The sequence below is a fragment of the Uranotaenia lowii genome, chromosome 3, assembly GCF_029784155.1.
Source record: "Uranotaenia lowii strain MFRU-FL chromosome 3, ASM2978415v1, whole genome shotgun sequence".
NCBI lineage: Eukaryota > Metazoa > Arthropoda > Insecta > Diptera > Culicidae > Uranotaenia > Uranotaenia lowii.
Genome location: NC_073693.1, coordinates 93,144,876 through 93,165,782, shown reverse-complemented (window position 1 = coordinate 93,165,782; position 20,907 = coordinate 93,144,876). Strand labels below are relative to the sequence as shown.

The 20,907-nt window shown below is 37.8% G+C and overlaps 2 protein-coding genes across 3 annotated transcripts in view; one reads left to right on the top strand and one right to left on the bottom strand.

Annotated features, from left to right (window-relative positions):
- The window catches only part of LOC129753912 (tyrosine-protein phosphatase non-receptor type 61F), a 49,598-nt gene extending 31,626 nt beyond the window's left edge, over positions 1-17,972 (top strand). Inside the window, exons 7-8 of one of the 2 annotated variants that reach the window (XM_055749763.1) lie at positions 74-205; positions 17,050-17,972. In XM_055749763.1, coding sequence (XP_055605738.1) covers positions 74-205; positions 17,050-17,074 — 157 coding nt within the window. In that variant the 3' untranslated portion in view covers positions 17,075-17,972. Of the gene's footprint in view, positions 1-73; positions 2,481-17,049 lie in introns of those variants that run through there. The other variant, XM_055749762.1, reaches the window with a different exon arrangement.
- A 509-nt stretch (positions 17,973-18,481) lies between these two features.
- LOC129756472 (PRA1 family protein 3) lies at positions 18,482-19,924 on the bottom strand. The gene is made up of 3 exons (XM_055753365.1): positions 19,772-19,924; positions 19,205-19,709; positions 18,482-19,042 (listed from the first exon to the last, which is right to left on the bottom strand). Exons 2-3 carry the CDS (start codon positions 19,632-19,634, stop codon positions 18,906-18,908), a joined length of 567 nt encoding a protein of 188 aa, XP_055609340.1. The 5' UTR covers positions 19,635-19,709; positions 19,772-19,924; the 3' UTR covers positions 18,482-18,905.
- Between the last annotated feature and the right edge of the window lie 983 nt (positions 19,925-20,907).

Below are 20,907 nucleotides of genomic sequence, written 5' to 3'. Positions count from 1 at the left end.
GTATTTCCCTTGGTTCATTATCTGATCAGTTACAATTGAACATTTTTTAATTATCAATTCTTTTCTTTCACAGCTCACCGAACGCGGAACTGCGGCGTCGAAAACGGCTGGAACGCCAGAGCGCTATGGAGGAAAAGATCCGGGAAATCAAGCGCAAGCAGAAGGAATCGGAAGGCAGCAAGGCGGCGTCGCCGAAAAAGCGCAGGTTAATGATGCTAACTATTGCCGCCGGTGTCTGTATCGGCGTGCTTTGCGTATACTTCTACACCCGTAATTTCTAAGTTCTGCTACCTACTTGTCTAGCAGACTAGTAGTTCTTGTTTTTCTATTTTCTTTCCCTTTTTGGAATGTGGGAGGGACAGTTAGAGACGACGGATCTTTTTCAGCAGATTTGTGGGGTTGGGCAACACACCCTTGATGAAAGGGCGGGTTATGGAAGGTCTTTTCGCTCCCAGTGAGATAGGCAGACAGATTTTTTTTCTCCAACCTTTCGTAACGAGGATTGGAGGCTATTGGAGCAGACTCAGATAAGTAGTATTATCTGTGTTAAAATTGCACGTCCGATTAGATTGAAGGAGAGAAAGTTTTTATATTGCTATTAGAAATGAACCAAGTAACGAATAATCGTGTCTAGCAGCAACAGTCAAGTGATCGATGTTGAAATTGTGACTATATATATATACCTAAAATAAGACAAAAAAGTAGAACACGGGCCTGCGCACAGGCGTTAACTGTGTAATTGCATGCAAACTAGCGTTTTGGGAAACATACAGAAAAACGTTAGCTTTTAGAACGCGTTGTTTGAGAAGTCGATTACCGTTGAAGTTGTTTTTCTTTCGCTGTCATCTGATGTTACGAGACAAATGCCTAGTGTGGAACCCGTCAGAGTGGCAAACGAACGGCCCAGCATTTTCCAAATGCTTATCATTACTGTCGACTTTATTTAGAAAACAGCAACACTCGCATACGCATTGCTGTGGCACCAGTTTTTGGACAGAATACAGTCTCCCCAGTGTAGCGTGTGTTGGGTGAGTCCCGAAGACTCCTTTTCATATATCCCTATCATAGTTGTTGTATTTATTAGCGTTTAATTATGAATTCCATTGTATTCTAAAACGGAGCAATCCTACATTAAACGGTATACATTCTATTTTATCCCGATGAAGCGTTATTGGGTTGTGCGACCCTTTCAAAATCTACAATACAAGGCTATACTTAGGTACAGTCCGACATTTTGTGGTTTAGATTGCTCTCATTTTTCTGTCAGTGTATTATTTTGATGAGGACACTACGGACAGACGTTTTGCTTACTATTCTAAATTTTCGTCATTCTGTTAAAATTGCTCCAACCAATTTGAGATTTTCTTCGATGGCCATTCTTTATCATTATGCTTTCTGCAAACTTACTTTCCTGTTTGGTAACACAAACATTTATGATGTAGGTACATTACTGACAGACTGTAAGTTTCAGTTTATTTTTGGCTTTTAAAGATATGTTATACCATGATTAACAATCAATCAATGACGCCCATCGTTATTCCATAAATTTGCATACATGTAAGGATAAATTGCTCCCACAGAACAATCGAACACACACAGGTATGTTCTTATCAACCAAGTGATAGAATTTTGTTATAGCATAACCAAAAGTCAGAACTAAAAACAACAAATTATAACACAGCTGGAATGGTACAGCGAAAACTTTAAAAAAATACAAGTGAATAAGTTTGTCTCAAAGCCACACCAGGACAGGGAAGAAAAAGGGAGATCCACGAGAATACAAAAAAAAATGCAAAATCAATGAAGCAAGCGAACTATGTGTCATTATTGGAAATGGTAAACGGCAATCCAGATAGAAGTGTGTTAAACTGTATCAGAAAATACTGAGATTCCTTCGCGATTTAAAAATCAACACATTGAAAAAATATCGGTAGAGATAATCGTGAATATGCGTAAACTTTATTTATTTTTCCTGAGCAAAAAAAACATTATCAAAAGGCTACACGACTGTATGAACCCTTACATTATCGGATGATAATCCATGTTTTAGAGATAGTGTTTTACATTTTTCTACCAATGGCATATTTTATTATTTTCACTGGCATAAAGCAAGATACAGAACAATTGGATTTAGGAAAAAAAAAACGAAAAACACGATTTTTACTGCTGGGAAAATGCAAGTTTTTATTTTGTTATCATTTGTTTTTCGAGTATCCAAACCCACAGAATGAGGACGTATTTTTCCGAACTTAACAGACACTATATAGAACATTTTTCTAAGATCGAGAATTTATTGGATCACACGTGAAAAGAGAGCAAAAATGGAAAAATATTTCTAGAAAAAAAAAGTGAAACGCAGAGAGAGAATAAAGCTGACCTATATATAATTATTATAAAGTAAAATCCTATTGTATAGATAACTGTTTTAGAGCAAAAATGAATAAAAGTAAATTTGATGAAAGTGAAATTGGATAAAAACAGTCATTTGTTTTATTTTAGAGATCATTGGTTGTTTCGTTTATTACCTTGCGTTTGTTGTTCCTGTTAAATGATCCTTTTGTTCCCTTTTTTAGAGCTCTTCTCCAGGACGCTGCACAGATCGCTTCCGATTCGGTGTAGGGTGCTTGTGGGGACGAAACCAGAGCCAGATAGAAAACCGCGCTGACAGAGAGCGGGAGATACAAATGCATTGTGATTGCCATATAGAAACGAAAAAACGATAAACACGCGCGATGTCGCCCTGAAGGTAGGCATTTAGTTGTAAAACATAGCTTTCTGTATTACCACACATCTATCTCGTACCGTAGTAGTTTGGAACGTATACTATTTTCCGTCTGACACACACAGGAACGCACACGCACTAACAGAGCAAAGCTACACACTACTCTCTTTGGGCCTCTTCTTCCCTGTCCGTTTGGTGTGTGATTTGATTGTTGAAAATCATACCGGAAACTTACCGTGTTAACTATTTAAAATTCAATCGATGTACAAATTTGTGAAACATCTAGTAATTTTTTTTTCTTTCATAAACCCATCAGTTTATTTTTTGTCTTTTCTAAACGTATTTATTGATTTAAATTTGGATGCATACTAAAACTATTGCTTGACGATAAAAGACAACAGACCGACTCAAAACGCAACTTGGTAGAACTCCAAGAAGAGTAACCATGTTATGTATTGACCATGGATGTTTTTCCCGGTCATATTAAATTATACTGTTTTATTGAACTCAAACTTGACTACAGCATTTTACGAAATTTTGCAGTCTATTAAAAAAGAAAGACTTATGGTAACCGATCTGACATAATCTTAACATTTTGTTTAACCCTCATCCGCATTAGATTTCATTACCCTAATCAGCACTTGTGGTGTCAATTTGACACCATAAGCTCAAATCGTTATAACTTTTGGCGTGTTAAACCGATTTAAACAAAACTTACATCAAAAGAAACCTTGTAATGTCAGTAAAATATGTTTAGAACATTATATACAGCTAAAGTTACAAGTTTTCTCATTATTCAGCATGAAAGAAAAAAAATCCGAAAAAACATGCCTCACGAAAACTGCTGTAGTTCATATGTTACACGTCCAAAAAAATATTTGCCTTATGCATATGAAAGCTGAAGTTAATGCCTACATCATGGAGACAAGAAATATTTTTTTAAATTTTTTTTAATGAAATGGTCACAAAAAGTTTAAAAAAGTGGTCTAAAAAACCTACTTTTCATTCGATTGCTAGTAAATACTGTTTGACCGATGGTAGAGTTTTGAAAAAAATATGACTACAAAATGTATTAAAATTCCAACATTTTGCTGTCTTTAGATTTTTGATGCAACAAAAATTGAATTAACTGGAATTTTTCAAAGTTCACTACTTTGCGCGATTTTTTTACAAATTGAAATTTCATCTGTTTTTGTGGTCCACTGTCAGGTTGTACCCAGATTATCAGTGCTTTTACTTTGTTTGGACCAATCAAGAGTATATTCATTGGAAAGCACATTTAATCTACCTTCTAGTGAGGTGCTACAATTCACGCTGTGAGATTTCACAAAAATATGAAAATTATAAACGTAAAATCATTCCTGAATTTCTAGAACTACAAGCACCGCGTCCAGCAAATCGTGTTTGTTTGCTCTCCGAGTAGGTACGGTGGGTGGTGATTCGGGCAGAGAGCGAAGCCGACAGACGAAATAATGATATGCCTGTTCAATGAAGTCTAGTCGAAACGGGTCGAAACAAGTAGAAATGGATTGACAGTTGATCATCTGTCTCTTTCCAATTGATTTCGACCGATTTCTACCAAGTCGAAACTAATCCTGCTGCCGAGCTGACTAGTTTCGACCAAAACATTGGCTCGTTGAACATCTTTCAGTTGACAGAAACCAGTTGAAACCGATTTTTACTAACGATTGGGATTGGGCCTGCTAAAAAGAATAAAGCTTGCTCTTTACTCTTACACAGATTTCCATAAGAATGACAGCTAATCGGAGTGAAATTGGAGTGAAGGCTATCGCTTTCTTTGTTTAAGGGGGGGGGTAGGGTCTAAAGGGTATAAAAAAACACCATTTTCAGGATTTTTTTCTGGAGCTATCGTTTAAACAAATGTATTCAAATTATTTGCATTATACAAAGCATTATTAAAAGAACATTTAGTAATTTTTTCGTAGAAAAATATTGAAAAATGAGCCGGTGACGGAGCACTTTCAAGGATGCCTTTTAGAAAACAGAATTTGCGGTGGACACTGTATCTCAGCACAGAATCATCTGAAGTCAAAAAATCCGAGCAAAATATTTTTAATAGATGTTTTTCTGGACCCCAACGTTTTTATTTAACTTAAAAAAAATTTTATGAAATTTTTGTGGCTGTTTGAAGTAAAAACTACGATTTTTCACTTAAAAATCCGCCATTTTTAACCTGTAAAATCTCCCCAAAGTAAAAAAATCGAAAAAGAAAAACGTTGGGGTCTGGTATTTTATATATAGAAAATATGTTCCAAATTTGAAAAGAATCGGATAAGTAGTTTTCAAATGACGATGTCCACGGACTTTAAAAATGTGCTTTCGAGAAAAACGCGTTTGAAGTTTCTGCTCTTGCTTTCTTGCAGTATTAGATAGGATGAGATAAAGGCCTATAACTTCTACAGTTTTGCTTCAATTGACTTGAAAATTTGACACAACATTCTTGAAATGTTTTACAATAAAAAAATAAAAAAATAAAAAAATCGTTTTTTTGAAAATGTTAGACCCTACCCCCCCCTTAACGCATGAGAAATCGTATACCAGGGTCGCGAGCGCGCCCATCGCCCATTGAACGAAGCTGATGTGTGTCGTACGTTTCTTGGTTGGAAATTTTCTATTGACAGTAGTTCTCGTTTGCTAGTCACGCACGACACGCATCATTATTTCGTCTGTCGGCTTCGCTCTCTGCCCGAATCACCACCCACCGTACCTACTCGGAGAGCAAACAAACACGATTTGCTGGACGCGGTGCTTGTAGTTCTAGAAATTCAGGAATGATTTTACGTTTATAATTTTCATATTTTTGTGAAATCTCACAGCGTGAATTGTAGCACCTCACTAGAAGGTAGATTAAATGTGCTTTCCAATGAATATACTCTTGATTGGTCCAAACAAAGTAAAAGCACTGATAATCTGGGTACAACCTGACAGTGGACCACAAAAACAGATGAAATTTCAATTTGTAAAAAAATCGCGCAAAGTAGTGAACTTTGAAAAATTCCAGTTAATTCAATTTTTGTTGCATCAAAAATCTAAAGACAGCAAAATGTTGGAATTTTAATACATTTTGTAGTCATATTTTTTTCAAAACTCTACCATCGCTCAAACAGTATTTACTAGCAATCGAATGAAAAGTAGGTTTTTTAGACCACTTTTTTAAACTTTTTGTGACCATTTCATTGAAAAAAATTTAAAAAAATATTTCTTGTCTCCATGATGTAGGCATTAACTTCAGCTTTCATATGCATAAGGCAAATATTTTTTTGGACGTGTAACATATGAACTACAGCAGTTTTCGTGAGGCATGTTTTTTCGGATTTTTTTTCTTTCATGCTGAATAACGAGAAAACTAGTAACTTTAGCTGTATATAATGTTCTAAACATATTTTACTGACATTACAAGGTTTCTATTGATATAAGTTTTATATGAAGTTCATAATAATTCAAACGACTTAAATAGATTTTACTTTTGTGGTGTCAAAATGACACCAAAAGTCGCAAAAGGGAGTTTTTTTGTCCAGGCTTCCAGGGTTCGTCCATAAAAAAAGTAAAGATGCAATATTGAAGAACTTTTGAATTCATTTAGGGTCCCCGTAGAAATTTTTGTATTTTGAAGCTTCTGAAAGAAGTTACAAGCCTTCAAACTTGCAATGGTGTCAAAATGACACCCTAATGCGGATGAGGGTTAAACGACCATTTCGAAGCCGCTCACGATGACGTTCCATAAGGCAGCAACCTAGGTCCACGTATATTTATACTGTGCTACACTACTTTTTTCGATCAAAATTACACCGAGAAGCCATCATTATTTCCCATCACTATTTTTTTGGGAAGAATGACCGTTGTGTTAAATTCCCGGAAAAACATCACCATTTTAGGTAACAGGTAACACAAATTTGGGTAGCAATAGTTATTCTTCGTTGACATAAGCAGTCAGGCCGTTGAGATCTTTAGATAGGGTTGGTGATAATTGAACATCTACATGAACAATCTAAAGGCGATTGTTGATGTAAGCAAAAGTTTAGATGAAAGCCTCGAAGATCTTCCATCTGGTTCCTGGCGCAACCTTCAAGTGGCTTTCAGCAGTCAATTTATTTTTGACTTCTATCCTCAGACTTCTGATATGCTTCCATCGCTGAAAACCTCCCAATGACTACGAATCTGTAGAAATTCGTAGGAAATGCTAAAAATCCACAGCTTGGGCATCGATTCGTAGATCCGTAGAAGTGATTTGAATGCGTAGATCTTCGGGATAATCCGTAGATCCACGATCCACGCTGCTTCCACCTGGCTCAAATTCGTCGATCTCCTAGTAGTTAGCAGTCCGGTGACCTCTCGACCGACAACCTTTCAATGGGTTCCGGTACGATGATTTCACGTGGCTCCCTGTTCGATGAACTCCCAAGCTACGGGTACGCTAATCTTCGAACACCTTCCAGAGGGTCTTAGCCCAACGACTACCCTGTGATTACGGATCTTCACCTAGCTCTCGGTTCAACGACCTTCCAACAACCCGTATCCGAATATCTCGCCTCAATCTTCGCCTGATTCCCTACATCAGGTCTTCAACCGACCTTCAATAGCATATTCAGCGACCTTCAATAGCATATGCCATATGGCTAGCATCTTACAAATGCTAAAACCAAGAAAGTGGACTAAAGGGTGATACGGTCAAAATTTGGTCAAGAGAAAACGCGTATAAATCGGTGAAATCGTTTATTTAAAAAATCAAATTAAATTTCTTTTTCAAGTTTAAATAGTATAAAATTCAGGAAAAATATTCAGTTAGGCTTCCGCTTTTCCAAATCCGAATTGTCGGGCCTTACCCTTAACCCCTGCCATCAGATTTTGTACAGCCACCTTGTCCACCTTCTTCGCCGCAGAAAGCCAGTTTGCCTTGAACCGATGCTCGTCCTTAGCTGTTTTTTGGTCTTCTTTAGGTTCCGCTTGACTATAGCCCAGTATTTCTCAATTGGGCGGAGCTCTGGCGTGTTGGGAGGGTTCTTGTCCTTGGGAGCCACCTGCACGTTGTTGGCGGCGTACCACTCCATGGCCTTTTTACCGTAATGGCAAGATGCCAAATCCGGCCAAAACAGTTCTTGGTTGACAGTCCCGGAAGCTATGAAAATGCTGCTTTTCAAGCCACAGGTACAGATGGCTTGCCAAACCAGATATTTCTTCGCGAACTTTGACAGTTTCATGTGCTTGAAAATATCTGCTACCTTTCCCCTTCCTTTTGCCGTATAAAACTCCTGTCCCGGAAGCTGCTTGTAGTCGGCTTTGACGTAGGTTTCGTCGTCCATTATCACGCAGTCAAACTTCGTCTGCATCGTCGTGTGCAGCCCACTGATAAACTGATGTAATTCCCTAAGCAAACGAAAGAATATTTTATCGCCCAGAAATTTTGGGCGACATCTAGCTCATCATTCCCGAACCATAGGCTCCTGTGTGATCATTTCCTATTCTACTAGCGTCATCACTATCAACGGTATAATCACTAACTATTGAAATGATGGTTGATGAAAAGAGAGCCCAGAGTTACATCAGCTTATCAGTGTGCAGCCTTCGGGATCGCGTTTTGGCCGTCGTATTTTGTTTATCATCGCGATTTGGAATCACTACCTTCTTGTAAGTCGATAGTCCAGCTCGTTTTTGACTCGATGCACGGTTGTAGACGATACACCCAGCTTATTTGCGGCATCTCGGAGAGAGAGCTTAGGGTTTCGCTTGAAACTACCGGCAACTCTCTTTGTCGTCTCAGCGGCTTCTGGTTTTCGATTTCCTCCCGATCCAGACCTCCTGGCTGTCGACAACCGTTCCCCAAACACTTTAATTACATTTGTAACGGTTGATTTGGCAACTTTTAGCTATTTTGCCAGATTTGCGTGAGAGTAGCTCGAATTTTCGCGATGCGCGAGCAAAATTTTGATACGCTGCTCTTCTTCTTTGGACGGCATTTTGACAACTGAAGAGTGAATTCCAAAATCAAAATAGGAGCAACATTCTACACATGTGTGCACACACACCCAGGGTTGCCAACATTTTTTTTTTCAAAAATCAGGGACCTGGCGAAATAAAAATCAGGTAAAATCAGGCTACGGTAAAGTGTTTATGTAACGGAAATTTCGCTCAAAGTGATGACCTTTTTTTTTGGTCATCGCTCCACATTTTCACTCTAATATGTGTTGTGAGTCACTTGGTTGAATAATTCTACTGCACTAATGCATCAAGCAATCGCATTTAAATCCCGTTTTTAAATTACAATTAACGGCAAACTTTCGATTGCTTTGATTCAGCCACATTTTCACTTGTTCACTTCAGCTATGGTACCTACTCCAGTTCCTTACTTCCCATTTTTAATGACATTTGCAAAAATCAGGCAAAATCAGGCATATTTTTAAATATCAGGGAAATTCAATGGCTTTTCAGGTTGTCAGGCAGAGCCTCGAAAAATCAGGCAACGCCTGAAAAATCAGGAACATTGGCATCTCTGCACACACCTTTAAAATGAGGGGTGTACTCAGGTTTTTTAAATGCAGAATTGAAAGAAATACGTCAAGTTGATATTGACCAAATTTTGACCGCATCACCCTTTACATGTATGTCGTAACCGGGATTCGATCTCATGAGCGTTGACTTAGAAGACTTGAAGGCTATCCTCTATCTGGAGACCAAATTTGCTATCACTTCGTTGACATATTAAGGTGGCAAAGCAAAATGATAGCAATATTATTACACACGGATAGCACAGTTAAGCTTGCATTAATACTTAAACCAAAGCTTCAAACTAACCTGTTTTTTGCTGTCGTTTATAAAACAAATTGAAAACAAATGATGCCAACTTTTGCCAGTTTTTGAGCACCACTGAGTGGCAACAAACGACCTTCATAGCAGGTGCGTTATCCGAATCATTAGGTCGAATTCACAGTGAGCGCGAAGCGAAGTGCGAAGCGAATTTCTAATTCGCGCGAAAAACCGCTTCTCATTGAAACACGTTGAAAAAGCATCGACCGGCCACAGTGCAAGCGAATTTTCGTGCGAAGACCCGGCTCGATCGCGTGAATTCATTCTGTTCATCCGGACATACACTGAAAATATTCTTTCGAATATTTTTCATCGCAAATGATTATTTATTAAAAAATCTTTTTATAAAGTTTATTTATTTAATTTTCATTGCCGTTTCTGTGTTGGTTATGAAAGATGCACGGTTTTTTAACGCGGATTTTTTAACAAACGCGGTTTCAGTCTTTTTTAATTGAAACTAATTCTAACTGGCAATAAACGTTCAGCATAGGTGTATAGGGTGAAGAGATTGAACGGATAGAAGTTGGAATTCGTTGTCCGACGTCATCTTGAAATCCAATATGGCCCCTTCCTCTCAACTTTAAAATGCTGGCAGTGACTGAAAAGCACATGAAACTCCCACAATAAGGGTATTGGATGAAAGTGCTCAATAAGTAAAAGTCGAATTTGGCTGTCCGACGCCATCTTGAAATAAAAGATGGCGGTTTCCGCTAAATTCATAATGCAGTAAATAACTGAAAATCGCATGAACCATCCACAATATAAGAAATTAGTAAAAGGGATCTAAAAGAAGATGAAAAATAAATGACAAAAATTTAACAAAAATTTTAAGAAAACTGCAAAAAAGCACTGAAAGAAATAAACAAAAATATGACAATGTTATAAAAATAAAGTAATATTGACAAAAATATAACAAAACTGTGGCAAAAATATGAATAACTATTACTGAAATTTGACAAATGACAAAAATTTGAAAGAACCATGACAAAAGTATGACAAACAAAATAATAACAAATGACAAAATTTTGAATAAAACACGAAAAATGTGCTGAAAAAATTATGCCAAAAATATGACAAATATTACAAAATTAGACAAAAATATGAGAAAAATTTCACATAAATGGCAAAACTATGACAAATGTGAAAAAAATATGACAAAATTATAATCAAAATTTGACAATAAAATAACCTGACAGAACTTAGGATAAGGATAACTATTTGACTACTAATTTACAAAAATGACAAAGTAATAAAAAAAATTTACAATAAAATCACAAAACTGACACATATATAAAACTATAAAAAAAAATTATTTCAAAGATGGTAAAAATATGGCAAAAATTAGACATTTAAATGAAAAAATAAGACAAACAGGCTAGAATATGACAAAGTCCTGAAAAAAATATGACCAAAATTTTACAAAATAATGACAAAAAACTGACAAAATTATGAAGAATGAGATAAAAATACAACAAAATACTTTTAAATATATGTAAAAAAATTACAAATTGATGACAAATACGACAGTAGAATTACAAAAGTTTAACAAAAAATAACACAAAAATCCTAAAATATAATGAAGAATGTGTTACAAATATATCGCAAATATGACGAAAAAATGACAAAATACGACAAAGACAAATCTATGGGCTTGTGATATGTGTAGCGCAATTGGCGAATTCAAATACAAGAGTAATCATCGAACACAGTTGTACCGGGCAAGACTTTCATTATGAAGACAAGATGGTAAAACGACTATAATCGAACGAAAAAAGACAACTATAAAAAAAACTTACAATCAAATAAACAAAAATCTGACAGAACCATGAAAAAAATACGACAAATTGCAGATTTATGTTATTTTATAGCAACATTTTGTCATATTTGTAAATTTTAATTAGTTATTATATTTGTCATATTTTTATATTTCATTCGTCATATTTTCCATAATGTTGTCAAATATTTGTCAAAATTTTTATTTCGTGTTTTGTTATTTTTTGTTTTTTAGTTTAGTTAATTTCTATAAAATTTTTTCAGATTTTTTTTTTAATATTTTGGTCATGGCTTTACCATTTTAATGTCACATTTATCAAAGTTTTGGTATATTTTTCTAATATTTTTGTAATCCCGCATAGGTTAATATGATACTATGAATCTTCCGAATTATTCTTTTCTGATTACATTAATAGTAACGTTCCCAGATGCGTCTTGGCTCGATGTGCTGTTGCTAGAACGGATAAAATATTATTTCTGGAAGATACGATTAATATTCTGAAAAACAAATTGATTATTTTTGCAACGCGCCGAAATGATAAAAAAATATTTCTGAAAGATACAATTAATGGTTTTAAAGATAAGCTGCGTATTTTTGCAACACGCTCCAATTTTTCTGCTGTCATAGAACACGCGGTCAGATTTAAAAGGTCTCGTGTGTATGGAGAGTGTTATTTTTGTGAAATTTGGATCCAATTTCAAGCCGAGGATCACAACAGGGCAAGCGTAGAGGTAATTTAAATCACATAAAATTCATTTTGTTCCGCGAAAGATTTCAGTAGGTTTTCGCACATTGTTCTAGGTTCGGAGGAAGAACGCTACTACCGAAAGCAGCGGGAAGCAGCACTACCGTAGCAGCAGCAGCAGCAAAAAAACCGGCAGCCACATGATGGTACCAACGATCAAGCGGCCACTTCCTCGAGATGGTGAAAAAACGATCAATGCAAGCAACACCCATGGGTATGAATGCATACGCTTACAAACAACATCCAGAAAATATCTGCCCATCAGGATACGATGAAAAGTATGTTACTCATTTATTTAAAATGAAATAAATGCATTGAAATGAAGAAAATCTTTTTCCTTGTTTCCGAAAATCGAATTAAAATTATGTAAAATTAACAAAAACCCATAAATCTTTTTATCGTTGAATGAGGATATGCTGTATCGTCATCGTTTTATAGGTGGATCATTAAAAAAAGATAACACGTATGATCGAATAGTTCGAAAAAAATTAATCTTCATTTAATCATAACTCTACTTAACGACCCGTTCACTGTATCGTTACGTGTGTCCAAACGATTCCAATACTATTTATGTAATCGTTCATTTATAATCCAATACTATTAGAGTAATCTTTATGGTGTCTCGGGAAAAAGATTACAGGAACGGTAGTTTTATGATACTGATTCATGCGGGATATTTTTATCACCTTTGCCATATTTTTCTCAAAGTTTTGTCAGCGTTTCGTAATTTATGTTGTCATAAAATTGTAAAATTTCTTCTCATAATTTTGTTATATTTTTGTCATAGTTTTGGTAAATTTTTTTTCATGCAATTTTCTGTCATTTGAAATATTTTAAAGTTGAGCGGAAGCCGCCGAATTGGATTTTAAGATGGCGTTTCATAGCGTCAGACTGCAAAATTCGACTTCTACAAATTGATTCCTTTCACCTAATACCCTCATTATGGGTGTTTTATACGATTTTCAGTCATTTAAAGCATTTTGATGTTAGGCTGAAGCCTCCATCTTGGTTTTGCGGAATTAACGCGGACTGTTTTTTTTTTGCGCGCGCGCGTAATCCCCGCTCACAGTTTTGATTCTGCAAATAAATTTGCAAAGATTTTTTCACGTGTGAATAGTTTTTGCAAGACACAGAAGATTTTGTTCAGTGTTGAACCGCTTCGCAATTCGCGTGCACTGTGGCCGGCCTTCAAAAACGAACTTGCGAAATTCATCCGGTGAATGAATATTTCGCTTCGCAGTTCGCTTCGCGCTCACTGTGTTCGTACCCTTAGAGTTTCGACGCATACCTACATCTTAGAGCAGCAATCATGGCGATGTAGGGACATACTTGACAAATGTGATTTTGTTATCTTTTTTTAATTTACGCCTATTAGAGAGAAAACATAGACTCACTTCCTTCAATCATGAGCTTGGATCTGCAGTTTGGAGCCGAAATTAAAGGGCGAACACTAAATTATTGCGACACATTCAGCAGGGAATAACCTTTTTACCATTGGGTAAAAATCAACCAAATTTTGCACACTTTCTCATTGATGTGTATTGTTTACATGCTGTCAAACTCGAAGTCGTGTTTTTCGATTCAACGAAAATGGAGGTGAACCAAAGCGGCATGTCTCATGCTGCAAAACGCACAGGATTCCAAGGAGGACGAAAGGATTTTAATTGACATACTTCGGGCTTGCGCGCTACACCAAGTGGCAATTCAATGGATACCCATGCAGTCATGTGTCCATTCAAGGCAATGGAATTGCAGATGGCCTGGCCAAGCACGGTCTCCAGTCTTCTAGTGTATACGATAATCACCTTATGCTGAAGGACAGTATCCAATTTTTCAAAAGATCCTTATCCGAAAAAACAGACAGCTGGTATAGAACATATTCCGAAGATAAAGGAAGGATCTTCTTCTCCATTCAATCCGTGTTTTCAAAAATTCCATGGTTTATTGGCCAAGATATGGATGGTTGTGATATTCGTCTTTTGAACCGTTTAATGGCCACTCACGATTATTCGAAATACTGGTTAGCGAAGATGAAAATCGTTGATGATGCTAATTGTGATACATGCTCAGTACCAGAGACTGCTAACCACGTTATAATGGAGTGTCCCCGGTTTACAACTTTGAGATTGCAGTATGACTTTGGCAGCAAATACACAAATATCCCAGATCTATTCAAATCGAAGAACCCTCAGCTCTACAAACAAATCGTAGATTTCGTACGCACAGCAAAATTGGATTTTTAGCTCAACGCAGCGAATAGTAGAAGGGCATATAGTCTTAGCTACTGGCCCTTACACCCATGGACTGCAGCATGATGGCTCTAGATATGGTGGTCTCACTTTGGCAAAAAGTAGACGAGGGTTGGATGCGGAGGAGGAGCCGAAATTTGACAGCTGGCTGTTCAGCTGGCTGCTGGCTGGCTGGGATGCCAGGTACTCTGATTTTTTTTAAAACACGAAGTTTTGCCAATCATCAATATATTGCTTAGACAAAGAATCGAAACAAAATCTTCAGGCTGATCTCCGGGCTGGTAAGCAAAGCTGGAAGAGGTTGGACCTATAAACGACGGTGCCAGCTTTGTCGGTAGCGGTGAGTAACATTAATTTTGCATTACTTATGACAAATTTATGCTTATTAAACACTTTTTTCTTTCAAGAGCTATCTAGAAGCAGCAGATGGTAACATGGCGAGGCGTTACATTCCATCGTCCGAGAAGCGGCTGGCCCTCCTGCAGGAACATCCGATCTTCATCGAGATGAAAAAGCTGCTTACGGAGGACCCCCGTCTGTTGCCAGTGCTGCTCCAGAAGATCCAATCGAGTAATCCGGATCTAAAGAGTAGCATTTGGGAAAACCAGATGAAGTTTTTGGCACTTTTGAATGAGGGAACCGATGAGCTGAAATAGGAAAATAGGGGCAGCGTTAGGCCTGAGCAACATGACGATGAGTGGGTTGGGGAATCAGTTCGATCCACTGCAGACTGTTGATTGTCCGGAATGCATTGAGCCCCTGAAGGATTCTGCAGGTGATGCTGTCCAATTGCTAGTCATCCTCAAGTGCAGCAAAGCTCCAGCTAAGCGCTGCTCGTGGGTGGTGGTGAAGGTAGATTAACTGAATATGTTAATATTAAAAAAGGCTTAAGCAGTATTTACATGATGCAACAGTTATTTGAAAATAAAATTTCGAATCATAAAACCGTTTATCATTTAATCATGAAAATTATGAATAGCAGAATTTATAGCATTCCTTTAGCAGAACCGATTTACTTTTATTTTCATCCAACGCTTTTCGATTAAAGGGAAACAAAATAGCTCTTTGGATAAGGTAACAAGAATAAGGAGCGAGCAACATCCGGTTTAGGGTTTTGGTTGTTTGTTCCACCCTTTAAGATCCTTTCTATCATAACGGTCAATAAAAAGTTTTTCTTTTTCGGAACATACGGATAGACCGATCTGTATTGTAATTTCATTTAAAAAAAAGTGTTTAGAATACAAATTACTTCATTGAATATACTCATACCATTGCTTTTTTCTGAAAACTTAATTTAAATATAATAAAATAAACTCAACCCCAGTACGGTTTTAAATCTTTTGATTTTTCGTTTACGATTGGCTTGTGCACATAAACACACTTTATTGCCATCTGATTTTTTATCTCTAACACCTGGCATCCCTGGACCCCTTTTTTCGTAAACACTACAGCCAGCTGTCAAAACTTTTTTCAATATGGCGGAATGGCGATTTGGCATATGAGATCACCATACTAGAGCCATCATGGACTGCAGCCCAAACAGCAGGCAGTCCAGCAGTAGAAAGAAGAAGAAGAAGAACGCGAGTCGAGAGAACAAATTCATTCCAAACACCTGGAATTTCCTGACCGGCAGTTGGGAAAAATGTTGAACATTCATCATTCAACCGTTTCCAGAGAGTTGAAGTGGTTACAGGAGCGGTTGACGGTGGACCACGGCAAAGGAGCTGGAAGAAAGCTGGGACCAGAGAACAAAAAGACGGTGAAGCGGATGATTAAAGCAAATCCCAACGTCTCAAGCCGTGATTTGGCTAAAAAGATCGGCATGTCGCAGGGCTACGTCCAGAATGCAAAGAAGAGAGCTGGACTGCATACATACAAGGTACAGAACTTCCCAAACCGCGATGAGCAGCAACAATCGACGGCTAAAACTCGGGCACGGAAGCTCTATGCGAAAGTGTTGAAAAAATATGACTGCTGTGTGATGGACGACGAATCGTATTTAAAAGCCGATTTTATGCAAATTCCGGGGTTGGAGTTTTTCACGCGCAAGAGCAAGTTCGATGTGGACGACAGATTTAAGAAGAAAATGTCGAAGTTCGCCTTCAAACAAAATTGGCAGTCCATCTGCCTTTCGTGCCAAAGGGCACGAAGTGCCTCGAGAAGCGCCTTTTGCCGTTCTTGCAGCAGCGCGACGAAGCTTCGCTATTTTGGCCAGATTTGGCATCATGCCACTATGCCAAAAGTGTCCTGAAGTGGTATGAGGCCAATTCAGTCCATTTTGTTCCAAAGGACATAAACCCGCCAAACTGTCCGGCGCTGCGCCCGGTGGAGCAGTACTGGGAAATAACTAAGCGGGAACTTCGGAAGAGCAAGAAGACAGTCAGAGACGAGAAGGACATGTTAAGAAAATGGAAGAAAAAACTGAGAAACTGTAGAGACTTTGATGGAGAGCATCAAGCGAAAATACGTTCAATTTTACACTCAAGACTCCATGGATTAACTTTTCTTTTGATTTTTAAAGTAAATAAGTATATGTATAAAACTACCCTAAAATTTTTGTTTGATTTTAAACATTTATAAGAAAATTGGCATGACATTTTCGGTGTCGCAATAATTTCGTGTTTGCCCTTTTTTCCTTTACTGTGGAAAACAGTGTTTGTACAAAAAATCACTTGCTTCGAAGAACATGGTTTAACTCTTAACTATTTATATTAACTCAAATTTTCTTTCATTACAGGAAACAAAATCAAATGGAAAAATGATATTTGCAAATACCATGGAAGATTTATTTCATATGCTACATTTAGGGATGTTTGGCTATGAGCAAATCTTCTCTCCAAGTAAGTATAAGTAACACCTGGACACTTATCACCAACAAAGGTAACGGGAAAGCAGCAAACGTAAGTCAATAAGCAAACACAACAAAACTTAACAAAGAAAAACTTTAAAAATGAATTGCAAACTACTATACAGTAACTACCGCAGTGAAGCGTAGCAACAAAAAAAAACAGATTAAGACTGCAGGAATTTCTTACAATTTAGTATCCTATACACACAGCCAACCTAAACTAAACTATACACTAAACACTAGGCAAAAATGATCGCAACAAAAACAGAAAACCGAAGGCCAATTTAAAACTAAACCTACCTATTAAACGATAGCACTCATTGATTAGGACTATAAGAATTTGTAATTCCCTATACGTTCCCATTTCGCATAAGTTGGAGTGGTGTGAACTAATAGCAAGCGTACCAGTTATAGGATCAAAACTGAGCGTTTAACCCCTTGAATAAACGAGAGCCAGTATGCTTAGAAAAGGCTCGCTCACAAACGTATATGGGTATGGTAGCGCATTGATAGTAATTAGTAACTTTCACCATCGGGAAAGGTTCGAGGTGATAAAGGAAAAACTAAATTTTGTAACGGTAATGGAATTGTGTAGGAATCCTACAAGTGTTTAGCGTTAGTGAGCAACTTTATCAAGTTCAAATGGTTTCTGTTAAGTTTAACAACTCCGGTTTGTTTCGGTTGAAGAAACGTTATTTGTTGAATCGAACAGATTTTGCGCGAAAGCGTGACTTTCTTGCATCATTACAGTTTAGGTTGAGCCATTCGAGTGGTAGTTGCGTTGCGATTTGTGAAACACACATACACACTCACACTTTTTGATTATGAATGCATTTAAACTGGAACTTGTTTCATCTTTATGACACCTTACATAGAAAGGAAAATACAACACTTTGCAAAAAAGTCTCTTATAATGAAATTATCCGAAAGCCATGCTTGTAGGGTTTATCATTTTACGTTGTTACGCTTGTAACGGCTCACCGACAGGACTTGAACCCGCGGAAATTGCGGGTGCCGTCGGTGAGCCGTTGTATATTTTTCGAAAAATGCATGATATTTACGGTTCATGTTCATTCTTTGTTTGAAACCTCACGTTTCTCGTATACCTTCCGTCACCTTTAAAAATGGGATATTTTCGATCAAATCAGAAAAAAAACATTGTGAAAAATCTCGTTTTAAGCTCTTCAATGTTTTTTTTTCATCGGTTTCATCGGTTCCAAATCTGGATTTAAAACAAATATTATTTATTATTATTTTATTTCAATTATAAAGGGAAAATTTCGCAAATACAAATATGGAAAATTGTTACAAACCGAAAAGCTTAAACTATTTGGAAACGCGTTCAAAATTTATTTTCAATCTTCAGAGAAACTTTTTTTTCTAACTTATTATTTTGAAAGCTCCTCGTACCGGGGCTGAGGAGATCACACTCATTAATCTCACGTTTCTTATTCTACTAATTTAAGGGGATGACAATAGCATTGAGTTCAGTAATGGTTACAATTTATCAACTAGCAAACGCAACACTGACTAGCAGCAGACCTCGAAAGCAGCCGTTGATTGTTGGCCCATTTTGGCCAGGTTTTGTGAAGCTGTGTCAAGCTCAAACATTTTTCTTAACTCTTGGTTGAATTGGGTTTCACTTTTTTTTGGGGTAGGTAATTATTCTTAGTTGAAAGCAGGTTGTGGTTCAATCATCACTCTTTGGATGGCTTCAGATACTAAGTTGATGATAGTCCGTATTTTTAGATTGCATCGGGCATCAAGTTCATGGCCTCCAAAAACTGTCCCATGGGGCTCTGCTTCACTCCGACGATCTCGATCGCATTGGTAATCTTGTTCTTGATATTTCGCAATCGCAAAGAAGCATGGACAAACGTTACTGCAATATAAAAGAAAACAAAAATTAACACGTTAATCTCTGTGATTCAACTCACCACTTTTGCTTCGTGGCTATACGAATGTATATATAGAAGTTGTAATGTGATGATGTCATCGCCAATGGATGCTATCGTGTGATGACCTCCAAGAACATAGAACTTACGTGAAAACGGCAACAGCACGGCAAACATGACGATCAAAACTGCATCGAAAAGGAACAGAACCAAGTATCCTCCTCCAATGACTCCTCCCAAGACCAGCCATTTATTTGGCTGTTCCTGGCCGCTCACGGCACCCACGGAACGCCGGGCTTCGGCAGCAAAGAATCGGATAAATACGTACACCAAAGCCAGGATGATCGACACACCCAGCACAATTTTGTACGGATGAATCAATCCGACCAGCAGGAATACGGCGGCACTCATCAGAAAATAGTTGGTCTGGTAGTAGAGCAAATTTTTGACCACCCGGTTGCCCCACTTTTCGAAATCCTGGAAGTTGGGCAACTGAAACCGGGCCGAATCCAGCAGGAAGTCATTGATCGAGCGCAGCGGCGCCAGCTGCAGGTTACTTCCTCCCTGGTTGGTTGTCATTTTTCCGCTTTATTGTTCCTTCACCGGTGATACCTGAATCCCGAAATGCAAAAATTTACCGCTACGATGCAGGTTCTAAAAATAAGTTATTTCGTTTGCTCAATTAGCTTCAATATTTTTATGATGTGTCTTCTTACGATTCAATGATCCAGAGCAGAAAATTTTCAGCGACCTTCTGGTCAAACACTCGACGAACTGCAGGTGAGCAAATCACGCAAAAAATGCTCACTGAAGGGAGCCGTCAAAATGGTCAAAATAAAAAGCTTGCAAAACGGCAAAACGAACCCGCACATTTGCGAAAGAGGGACGAGAAATTCTGCTTGCCTAACCGGGTCGGCAAACATTTTTTAACGTGAATGTTTGACGGCGGTTAACCCTATAGGAATTTAGACCTACGATTCACCTTTGTACTCGGTTTGCGTCAACGGCGTCAAATAACCAATGGCAATGAGGTTTTTCGACTAATTTAAGCATTCAGAACAAATCTGGACAGGAAGAAGGGTCCCACTGACGTGTACGGACGAGAACGGGAAAATAAACCTCCAATAATTTCAGCAGTCGGCCGACGAACACGATCGTTTTTTAGGTTAATTTTCCCAAAAGTGTTAGTGAAACGCCCTGAGCAATGACACGAATACTACTAGCGGCAAATAGGACTATACCATCAATAGTTTTTGGGATATCCTATTTGCCGCCATTCGTGCCATAATTCAGGAGGTTTCACTAACACTTTTTAGTTTTGTGAAAATTAACCTCAAAAACGACCGTGTTCGTGTCGGCCGGCTGCTCGTTTTTGCACCGAAATTTTTGGAGGGTCATTTTTCCGTTTCCGTTCGTACACGCAATTGAGGAAATGTCAAAAACAACTATTGCTCTAAACAGTTTAGTGCTCTGGTAATCTGCTGCTGCCGTTGGAGCAAGATACTTACTGACTTAATGGTCCCGCGTCGATTCTTCGGCGCAAAGGGCCGTGGTAAAAGATCTCCACTGTTGACGATCTGGAGCCAGCGTCTTCACTTTGTCCTAATCAAGATTCTCGTCGACAGTTCAAATTACAGCGGCTAGGCTTCGCCGCAAGACAGAAACGTTAAAAAGCCCCCAAATCCGAAATTTTGAACATTCAAAAAACAACATCCATTCATCAATTTGAATCAGCAACTGAATCCGGTTCAGTTTGGAAATTTCCATGGAACTGCAGTCGTTCTCAAAACTCCACGCTCAGAAAATTTTGCACACTGCCTGATCTCGTTGGAAACTGGCTGCTTGGAAATAA

Excerpts from the sequence above, each read along its gene's own strand:
- LOC129756472 (XM_055753365.1), bottom strand. The coding sequence starts at position 19,634 with ATGACAACCAACCAGGGAGGAAGTAACCTGCAGCTGGCGCCGCTGCGC. Across the intron at positions 19,043-19,204 it reads CGTGCTGTTGCCGTTTTCAC|TAACGTTTGTCCATGCTTCT; the intron begins GTAAGTTCTATG and ends TTTATATTGCAG.